Source organism: Momordica charantia (genome assembly GCF_013281855.1).
Source record: "Momordica charantia cultivar OHB3-1 chromosome 8 unlocalized genomic scaffold, Mcharantia_2.0 BLBB01000008.1, whole genome shotgun sequence".
NCBI lineage: Eukaryota > Viridiplantae > Streptophyta > Magnoliopsida > Cucurbitales > Cucurbitaceae > Momordica > Momordica charantia.
The window spans coordinates 30378153-30388380 of NW_028275166.1; the positions used below are offsets into that span (position 1 = coordinate 30378153).

At 36.0% G+C, this 10228-nt stretch overlaps 1 protein-coding gene across 1 annotated transcript; it reads right to left on the bottom strand.

Annotated features, from left to right (window-relative positions):
• Positions 1–3156: 3156 nt before the first annotated feature.
• LOC111020826 (plasma membrane ATPase 4) lies at positions 3157–9553 on the bottom strand. Its single transcript, XM_022297603.2, has 16 exons — positions 9304–9553; positions 7637–7756; positions 7290–7526; positions 6152–6913; positions 5929–6051; positions 5734–5838; positions 5497–5641; positions 5242–5406; positions 4895–5133; positions 4757–4789; positions 4572–4653; positions 4292–4452; positions 4019–4192; positions 3737–3919; positions 3461–3642; positions 3157–3366 (listed from the first exon to the last, which is right to left on the bottom strand). Exons 1-16 carry the CDS (start codon positions 9358–9360, stop codon positions 3270–3272), a joined length of 2865 nt encoding a protein of 954 aa, XP_022153295.1. The 5' UTR covers positions 9361–9553; the 3' UTR covers positions 3157–3269.
• Positions 9554–10228: the final 675 nt, after the last annotated feature.

Genomic DNA, 10228 nt, shown 5'->3' on the forward strand with positions numbered 1-10228 from the left:
TTGTGATTCTTATTAATCGTGCTATTTATAAGCTATGCTCTTGGGAGAAGTAAGCATGCATGTCTTTACTACTAAGCTATGTCCAGACTAGCATGTTGACATGACACATTAATTAGTTTAACATGTAAGGGTGAAAGTTTCGAAAACCTCCGACCTTTTGACACGTTAACCAGCTAGACTATAATGCAAGGTACGATGTGAACAAATGAGAGAGGAACGAGTAGGCGAGTTGGATAAAACAAAGATGAGCTAGCAAAAAAAAAAAAAAGATTTTAAATGTATTTAGCAATTAGCATGTCGAAATTTTTAGTTTGATCACTCTTATTCTATCTGGTTTGTCTATTCTTTTGGGACACATTAGGTTAAATCATCACTTATTAGTCGAATTAAGTGCATACCTTCTAAAAAAGAGAAAAAAAGAAAAAAAATGTTTAGCTAACAATGTTTTCAGATTTAGACTTATTAAAATCAAAATTGAAATTTCAAAAATATAATTGACAACTCTTTCAACTTTAATAATTAAATTGATACACAACTATCAATGTTGAGAGATTACCTTTGTAATTTAACTTTTCTTTTTCCTACTTAAGTCAAAAATTTCTTTTTGAACAAAATTTGGATACAATTGAATAAATAGTAAAAATAGTCCTGGTATATATGAATTAAGTAAACTCTTATGTTCCTTTTCTTTTTTTTTTTAAGTACAAATACGTGGGAGAATTTAAATTCCAATCTCGAAAGGAGGAGTAGATGCTTTAATACTCGTTTGGGAAATTTTATGCTTTTTATTTTTTGTTTGATAATTATGTATGTTTCTCCTTCCTCATATTAAGAAATGTTTCCGAAATTGGGCGAAAATAACAAAATCAAGTTTATGGTTTCTTATTCTCATTTTCAGTTTTTCCAAAGTATAAATAAAAATATTATTTTATCATTCTTGGTTTTAAAATGTACGATAAATAAAAACAAATAAATAAAACATAAAAATTTTCAAAATCTAATATAATAAAATATATTTTTTTAATTTAAAATTTTAGAGAAAGAAAAACAAGAAATTATTACTGATCAATATTTCTATATTTTTTTATAAAAAAAACGAACGAGAAACAATAAGACAGTTACTAAAACGCAATTCATAGAAAACAAGAAACCTAAGATGTTATCAAACAGGTCTTTGCTGAGTTATTCTGTGACTTTTTTTTTTTTTTGAGAAAGTAAATTGATTACTAACCCATCAACATCATTTTTTTTAATTATAAATCATTCACTAAATAATTTTGATTTTTTTCTGAATCTTTTTTTCTGATTTTTTTTTTTTTTTGGAGACGGACTAATTTTGATTATCATTGGATTTTTTTTCCGATTATCATTGGATTGTTATTCTATTTCTAAAATTATTTAAAATCATCAATTATTGATTTACCATGTTGGGCGACCTTAAAATAGGAAAATTGTAGAATCGAAATCAAATTTCAATTACTGTGCTTACGAAAATTTACTTTGGTATAATTAGAATACACAAATAGATATATTATTAATTTTATTTACTAAAATTCAAAATGAAATCAATCTAAATTAAATATGAAATCTAATACCAAAGTGGAGATAAAAGGATAGTTCTAAATATATAAAGTTTTGAGTTACAATGAGATACTTCACCTTTCTTAAGGGAATCTCATTCTCATCAATTTAGAAATCTCATTATTATGAGAATATCAATAATTCCAATATTACGGGTAGAAATTCGAATGTCTGACCTCACCTATAAGAAAAATGTTGGGGTCGGTAGCTCATCTTAGTCTTGATATAAGTCCCACAAGTCAAGAACCGTATTCTAAACTTATGTCGGTATACACTCATTCAAAATGATTGATCCATTCTCATCCTCATTCCCATTTTAGATGAGGGAAACATATCGAAATTTTAATAATTTTTTAAAGAAAAAAAAAGGTTTAAATACTACTTTGGTACATGTACTTTCAAATTTTGGTTTATCTATTTTGGCCCTTGTAGGCGGGAACAGGGGAAGGGGTCAGATTTATCCAAGAGTAAGAGTAATAATAATGTTGATGATACTACAATACCATGTATAGTAAGCAAAATAATACACAAAAAAAAGAGGATATGAAATAATTATAGTGGATGCATCGATGGGCGTCAAGTGGTTGATATTATCCTGGTCCATAACTTTTTGTTTTAGATGACGAATCTATCCAACTTGATCAACCATTAACAAGTAATTCTAATGCGAGAGGATTTGGTCAGGGAGATTGGTCCTTAATACTTTCAAAGCGTCTATTTTAGTCTCTTAACTTTTGGCCAAAAGTGACAATTTTGATCCCTTCATTTTCATTTTCATCTCTAGATTACAATTTTAACATGACAGTTTACTCACAGTTTTTTTTTTAAATATAGCAATAAAATTGTATTGAAGAGTTTCTATTGTGTATAAAATTTATGCTAAAATTTTATAAATAGAGACTAAAATGACTACTTTTTAAAAGTGTAAAAGTTCAGGAACAATCGTTTTGAAAGTATAAAAACTAAAATTAACCAAAAATTAAAAATACAGAGATCGAAATGAATGTTTTAAAAGTACACGAACTAAAATAGTATTAAAAAAAAAACATCTTTACAAATACTTTAAAAAAATTGAAATTCAATTCTATAAAAAAAAAGAAAAAAAAACAGCCTCATGTTAGGTTGAATGTGGCAATAATGATGAGAAAATGGCCCCAACATAACAGCATTGGCCAGCAAAAATTGTTCTACCACAATTGGATTGGCATCTTCCTTTCTTTTAGTTTAGTGGAGAATTTGGTTAAAAGAAAAAGAGACTGATTTTGAAGCCATTATTGTTCTTTATGGGTCTCACTGCTACTAATGCCTTCTAATTCACAACACACCACAAAAATCTCTCTATCTTTCCCTCTTTTCCAATCTCACAAGATCTGGACTTTTCAAACAAAAGTACAACTTTGGCCTCAACCCAAAAAAGTTAGAACTTTTCAGAATGCAATATAAGCAGAAGGGTAGAAATTTGATGTTTTTTTTTTTTGTTTTGTTTTGTTACTACATTGCAATAATAGATATGGAAGAAAAATAGTAAGCAAAAACTAGGGAAATTACAAGGCAGTCACACAAGCTCTCTGTATGTTCTTTTTTTTTTTTTTGTCTGTCTCTCCCTCAAACATTCTCTCCTTTCTTTCCTTGGCACAGCAAAGTGAATTAGTAGTTCATTCTGTTCTTTGTTTATAAGCAATCTGTTTTCACACTGTGTAGTGCTGCTGGATTGTGTCGATGTCGAGTCCCTTCAACTTCACGACGGACTCGACGTGACCCTTGAGTGTGTTGAGCTCTCGGAGCCTGAAATGATAAAAAGAGAGAGTTTAGAATGCTGATTCGTTTCGTTTGTAAATGGTTTTCGATAGCACAATGTGATGGTGTTGTGTTGTCTTACCTTGCAATCTCGGCACGTCTCTTAGCTTGCTCTGCGATCTCAGAGAGTTCTCTGTAGCTGCTCTTTTCGGAGAAGATGTTCGTCGATTCGGGAGGTTGAAGTCCATGTAATGTCCTTTGAGCAAGAGCCCATTGAGCTTCCCTCTCCTCTTTTCCATAGTCTTTCTTGGTGGTGAAAGCAGTCTATTGAACAAAACAGTGTGTAAGTTCACAACTCAAGCTTATATTCACTCTCTTGAAAGATTGACAAACAACGAAACTGGAAAGAAACGTATACCTTGTTCTCCAACAAGTTGAGCCATGCCTTTCCGCTCAAGATGTACCGAATGGCGAACTTCATGATATCGAGTGGGATATAGAACACAATGCTGTAAAGCCAGATGACACCGGCCCATCCCCATCCGATTCCCTTGATCTTTGCGAAACCCCAGTTAGCATACACCGCGATCAAAGTTGCAACCTAAGACACCAATAACATTTTAGCTTCCAAGCATTCGATTTGAATAACTTTCTACGACTCGACATTTTCTAGAGTGAAACCGTAGTTGTTTGTACATACCAATTGTGCAATCAAGAAAGCGCCCACCAACAAAAGTCCAGGGCGCTCAACATACGACCAGCTACGCGATCGAGTTACAAAAATCAAAGCCTGGCTGACAATACTCACTTGGAGGTATAAAGCAGCCATCATTTCATATTCACTATGACGGATGGATCTTACACCAAATTTGTCCTGCATTGACATAAAAAGGAGATGAGTTGCTGGATCAAAGTACATCTACATACAACTTAAACAATTCTGAAAAGTACAAACTGGGAGCAGGGAACATACGGAGAAGAAGTTTGTTCCATCCATTAACCAAAAGAATATAACCGTCATCAATGCCAAGTACCCTCCGAGTACTACCCCGGTCGCAAAAATCTCCTTTAGTTTCCAACTGTCAGGTAATGGAGATGGCTTCACCCTGTCCTTTGAAATTGTCATAATTGTACCTTTAATAGAACAACAATGCAGGCCCCATCAGTATTCATAGTTTTGGTTCCATGTAGCTATCAAAGAGACAAACTAACGGATAGGAACAGAACTAATGTACAATTTATTGGCAACTCACCGTCATTCAGGATGGCGATAATCAAAACCATGAAGGGTGAGAAATCGAACTTCCAAATGAGGGCAATGAACATGAAACCAAACTGCAAAAGGAATGAAAATCACACAGAATTTAGTATAGGAATGACCGAAGAAAATAGGATCGTAAGTGTGCGAATCGAGTTTAAGCGAGGACTGCAAACGTACCACAATACGAATTGTGATGGAGACTGCATAAATCTGTGGAAGAGAAAAGATAGAAGGAGAAATGGTCAAGTGCTTTCCCAGATACATGTAACTTGAGTTAGCTATTTATGGGGATATGAGTAGAGCGATCTGACTTACGGTATAGTTCTTCATTCTTTGGAAAATTGCTCTGCTAGTCAAGACGGCACTAATGATAACACTCAATCCAGGCTCTGTAAGAACAATGTCCGATGCGCCTCGTGCAGCATCTGTAGCATCAGCAACAGCAATACCAATGTCGGCCTTCTTTAAAGCAGGGGCATCGTTCACACCATCTCCTGTCATTCCACAAATGTGCTTCCTCTCTTGCAACTTCTTTACGATTTCGTATTTGTGTTCTAAACATTGCATCATAAGAGAAAAGTTAGAGAATTGAAACCGAAAAATGGGGTGTAAACATCTTGTGATTTGTCAATCATTAAGGATTAACAGGAGACAAAGTTCACCTGGAAACACTCCGGCGAATCCATCAGCCTTCTCAATCAACTCTTCAACAGGAAGGCCAGCTATGCTTTCATCCTTGTGCTGGCCGAGTAAAGAAGAAGACGGATACATATTTGTTCCCATTCCAAGTCTTCGACCAGTTTCCTTTCCGATGGCAAGTTGATCACCTGGTATCGAGGTAGGTCGGGGTTGGGCGTTAGGATACAGAAGATGAATATGTAAAGAAGGCTTTCAAGAAACTAGAACAAGTGAGTTACCGGTAATCATCTTGACATTCACTCCCAAATTGAGAGCCCTGCGAATGGTTTCGGCACTGTCGTGTCTAGGAGGATCAAAAAGGGGCAACAAACCAACGAATTGCCAGGGAGCACCAGAACTCTCCTTAGTCTTTTCAGGCACTTCCTGTGAACATATCACAAGAACAACAATTAAAAAGGATGGTTCAATCATCTAAGTTTAAGTCCAAACTATTCTATGGAGCATTGGATTTGAACCTGTCTAGCAACAGCCAACGATCGAAGCCCACGCTCCGCAAACTTGTCAATCACAGAAAACACCTTCCTCTTAAAGTCCTCTCTGCAGTTGCAAAGATCCAAGATCTGTTCACAAAGATCAAATAGTTATAAGACATGATGATCAACTACCACAACAGTATCATGCAGTCTTACATCGTTTTAGAAAACATTTACCTGCTCGGGAGCACCTTTGCTAGCACGGTGCCAGTTACCGTTTGAATCAATGTAAGTCAAGGCAGTTCTCTTATCCACAGGGTTGAATGGCAAGAAGTGAACTTCTCTAATTCCAGCTCTTGCCTACATTATAACAACATATTTAGACCACTTTGCCAGAGGACTTTGATTCAGAGTTTTCTCAGAAAAATGTAAAATGAATAACAATCAAAGATAACTGTACCTCTTTCGGGTCTGCGAGCATTCCAACCATGGCAGCATCAATGGCATCTTGGTTTTCTGTCCTAGAGGCCCGTGCAGCAAGAAGAATGACATGCTCTTTGTCTACGCCCTTGATAAATACTTCAATCAAGTTCTTGTCAACACTCAGCTTGTTGAGAGTCAGTGTTCCAGTCTTGTCGCTGCAGAGAACGTCCATACCGGCCATTTCTTCGATGGCAGTCATTCTCTTGGTGATAGCACCCTGTTGGGACAGCTTGTGAGAACCAATGGCCATTGTCACAGACAAGACAGTGGGCATAGCAATTGGAATGCCTCCAATCAAGAGAACCAAAAGATTGTCGATTCCGTCTCTGTAGGCACGGTGTTGGATCGGGTACATGACGATGATCTCAATCAGCATACCAATGGCAATGGAGCAAATACAGAAGTTCCCAATGGCAGTGAGAACCTTCTGGAAGTGACCAACTTGGTTGGTGCTGTCAACAAGATGAGCTGCCTTTCCAAAGAAGGTGTGGACACCAGTGGCAATAACAACAGCTTCAATTTCTCCTTGTTTGCAAGTTGAGCCTGAGAAGACTTCATCCCCAGGATGCTTGGTCACAGGAAGTGATTCTCCAGTCAAGGCAGATTGATCGACCTTTAACGGATCACCCTCGAGAAGACGAGCATCGGCCGGGATGATGTCTCCCAATTTCACACTGATCACATCTCCAGGAACCAGAATTGCTGCATCTTGTTCACACCATTTTCCATCCCTCAGAACCTAAGAGCATCATACAACCAAGAAAAAGCATGAATTCAAAATAATCAAACGCATAGTTTTCTACATACTGAATGGGCACAAAAGTCCCGTTTTATAACAAAAAAACAAAGAAACACATGGAGAAATGATATTTATAAGCTAAATTTTCCAAAACAGAAAACCAACAAGAGGTGGTTATCAAACAGAACTTAAATTCTACCTCAACTCAAAAGCTTAAGTGATTCCACACGCATAGGCTTAGATATCAATTCTTATTCTAATTTCACTACACCAAATTTAATCTTTCAATTCATTCTTTAACACAACTACCTTTAAATCAAAGATCCAACACATAACATAATTTCCGAAAGAAAAATGAACAAGTTCTTCTAGTTACCTTAGTTTTAGGAGCAAGACCAGCCATAAGAGCAGCTGCTGCATTACCAGCATTGTTCTCTTCAATGAAACTGATGGTGGAGTTGATAACCAGCAGACAGACGATACCGACAAAATCCTGCCAATCCGGGCCCTTACCGCCGCCGTTGGCCAGGGCAATGGCCATGATAGCTGCAGCTTCCATGACCCATGAGAGGGGATTCCACATAAACCCAAGAAACTTCAGAATCTTGCTTTCCTGTTCATATAATCAATCACAAATACATATGAGAAAACTCTGTACAACAAAGAGACCAAAAAAAAAAAAGACCAAAAGACTTGGCTTGTTTTGGATAATCAAGAACAAACCTTTTTCTCTTCTAGCTTGTTGGGGCCAAAGATTTGAAGACGGTTCTCCCCCTCTTGAGAACTTAAACCTTCCCTTGTACATTTCAGCTGCTCAAACACTTCTTCAATAGGAATTTTCTCCTGCAATCAATAATAATGGTACCACACAAATGTTTATTAAGCTGTTCTTAATTAATATTTCTTTTATAAAAACTGTTGAACTATGAGATGCTTATTTCATATTTCAATAATTTCTGTAAGAATATCCATTAACATCGATATCAACGATTACTAAGCCTACTTCTCTTTAAATCAGGCGTATAAATAAGTTTTGGGTATTTTAAATTCAAATTAAACATTATCATCTTACCAAATATTTTCCATTTAAACAAAGTTTTGGGTATTTCACATTCAAATTAATCCAAAACCTATGCTTCAGCTGATAACCAGAAGGATCATTTATAATCCCTTTAATGAGATTTCAAGATTTTTCCTTTCAAACAAAAATGGAACTGAAAGATCACATGCCACCTACCCAACAAAGAAATTATCAAATCAGCAACAAAAGAAAAAAAGGGAAAGGAAATTATTTTTGAGAAGTTAAAATTTTTTAATTAAACTAATATTGCTGTTAGGTTTCAAGAGAGGGCGAGTCACCGCCGAGTTAAACGAGTTCGACTCGGAACCAGACAAAAGAAAATTTAATGGCCCAACGGAAATTCAACTCTCTGTAAATGTGAAGCCCCAATCAGAGGCACGTTGACTATAATCCTCAGACGTGGGCCCCGCCACCCACGTGCCGGCGCGTCTTCCCACGCGCCGGGGCCTACCGCACAGGAAAAGGAAACAGCGGCGGCGGAAATATCGGTAGAGGAGAGGGGCAAAACGGGAAAATCGGAAAGAGAAAAAAATCCGACGATTGTTGTTGAATCCAAGGAGAGGTCGGTTAAGTGTCAGAGCAGTTGAAACGTGAAAAGTTATTTTATTTTATTTTTATAAAAACAAAAGAGAAAAACGAAACGTTTCTTTTTATTTTTTTATTTTTGGCGAAAAGTCAAAAGTACCACGGAGAAGTACCAAAAATTCCCAATTTGATCCTTTTATTTATTTATTATTTATAAACAATTAAAAAAAACATTAAAAATAAAAATTGAAATAGAGACAGAAATAACTAAATTAATATAAAAGGACAGCCAATAAAAAAAGATAAAAAAATTATTATTTAAAAAAAAACACTCCCCTAATCTCTCCTGTACTGCACATGCTCAGATCCACTACAGAGCCAACCATGGAAACCAAAAAAAGGGAAAAAAAATCTGTTTGGCTGGCGAGAAAACGTAAGAAAATAAAAGGGCAATATAATAATAATAAGAGAAGTAGAACGAATTTCAAAAAAATAAAAATAAAAAAGGAAAAAATCGCTCTCTCTCTCTGCTCTGTTTCAGTGATTTATGAATAAGCAGAAGAAAAATCTTGTGTTTGTGTGCTTAGATCAGCGAGATGTTGACGGGAAATGGGGAAATTAATGAATCTATGATTTCAGATCAGCGAAATCATAAAACAAAAGAGATTATAATCAAAAGGGGGTGTGGAAAGTGGAAACAGAGCCCTGTGAAAACGAGAAAGCGAGTGTTTGGTTGTGGGGGAAATTTTCCCGAGAAAATCAGGGGGGGAATCGAAGGGAGTACCAGATCAACGGTCTCGTTCTTGATCTCCTCGAGAGTTAAAGCGGTGTCGTTTCCCATCTTGAATCGGCTTCTTCTTCTTCACTTCAGGGGATGAAAAGAACAGAGAGATATGGGGGTGGGGTTTGTTGTTCTAGAGAAGGACCATTGGGGGGGATTTTTCCCGAGAAAATAATAGAATCCCGGGAAAATTTGTGTTTGGGAGGAGAGAAAAAAAAAATGAGAGAAGCCGAAGAGAGGGGTGAGGAATTGGCGTCCAAATCCTCTTCTCTTTTTATATAACTCTAAGCTCCCTCCATTGTGACTACCACGCAGTCCAACTGGGCCCCACCTCTCTCTCTCTCTCTTTCTCTCACTATTCAACTATGGTGGTGGTGATGCTCTGCTGGCCGTTGGATTTAACCCGTGGGGCCCACATCCACGTGGCACACATCAAGAGGTGGAATCTCATCGCCACACAGATTCCCATTTAATTAAATTTTTTTTTAAAAAAAAAAGAGAGAGAAAAAAATAAATAAATTTTGTTGTGTTGTTTCTACTGTATATTGGTTGAAAATTGAAATCATTATTGTGATATAACCAATGATCACTATGTTATAACCAATGAAATGATCTGTATAATTTAGACTTTTATTTTTTGTTCTTGATTGATATAACCCATGCATTTGATTTTTTTTTTTTTGGTTTTTGTAAATTGTACTCGTTTCCCCCTTTCCAATAAGCAAGACAAATCTTATTACCTTTCTTTCATTCTCTCTCTCTCTAATGTATGTGTGTGACAACAAAATTATATTATTGTACTTTTTTTTGTCTATTTGGAGCAACATTGGTTATTACAAAAAGTAGCTGTAAATTTCGAGTCGGATATAGTCCGCCTTCGAAACAACAATATAATTTGGTTGGATGCATGTATGATGTAAGATGCAGA

Coding starts and splice junctions, on each gene's coding strand:
- LOC111020826 (XM_022297603.2), bottom strand. CDS start 9,360: ATGGGAAACGACACCGCTTTAACTCTCGAGGAGATCAAGAACGAGACC. Junction 7,527..7,636: donor ACAAGCTAGAAGAGAAAAAG/GTTTGTTCTTGA, acceptor TTATATGAACAG/GAAAGCAAGATTCTGAAGTT. Junction 5,839..5,928: donor GCAAAGGTGCTCCCGAGCAG/GTAAATGTTTTC, acceptor CTTTGTGAACAG/ATCTTGGATCTTTGCAACTG.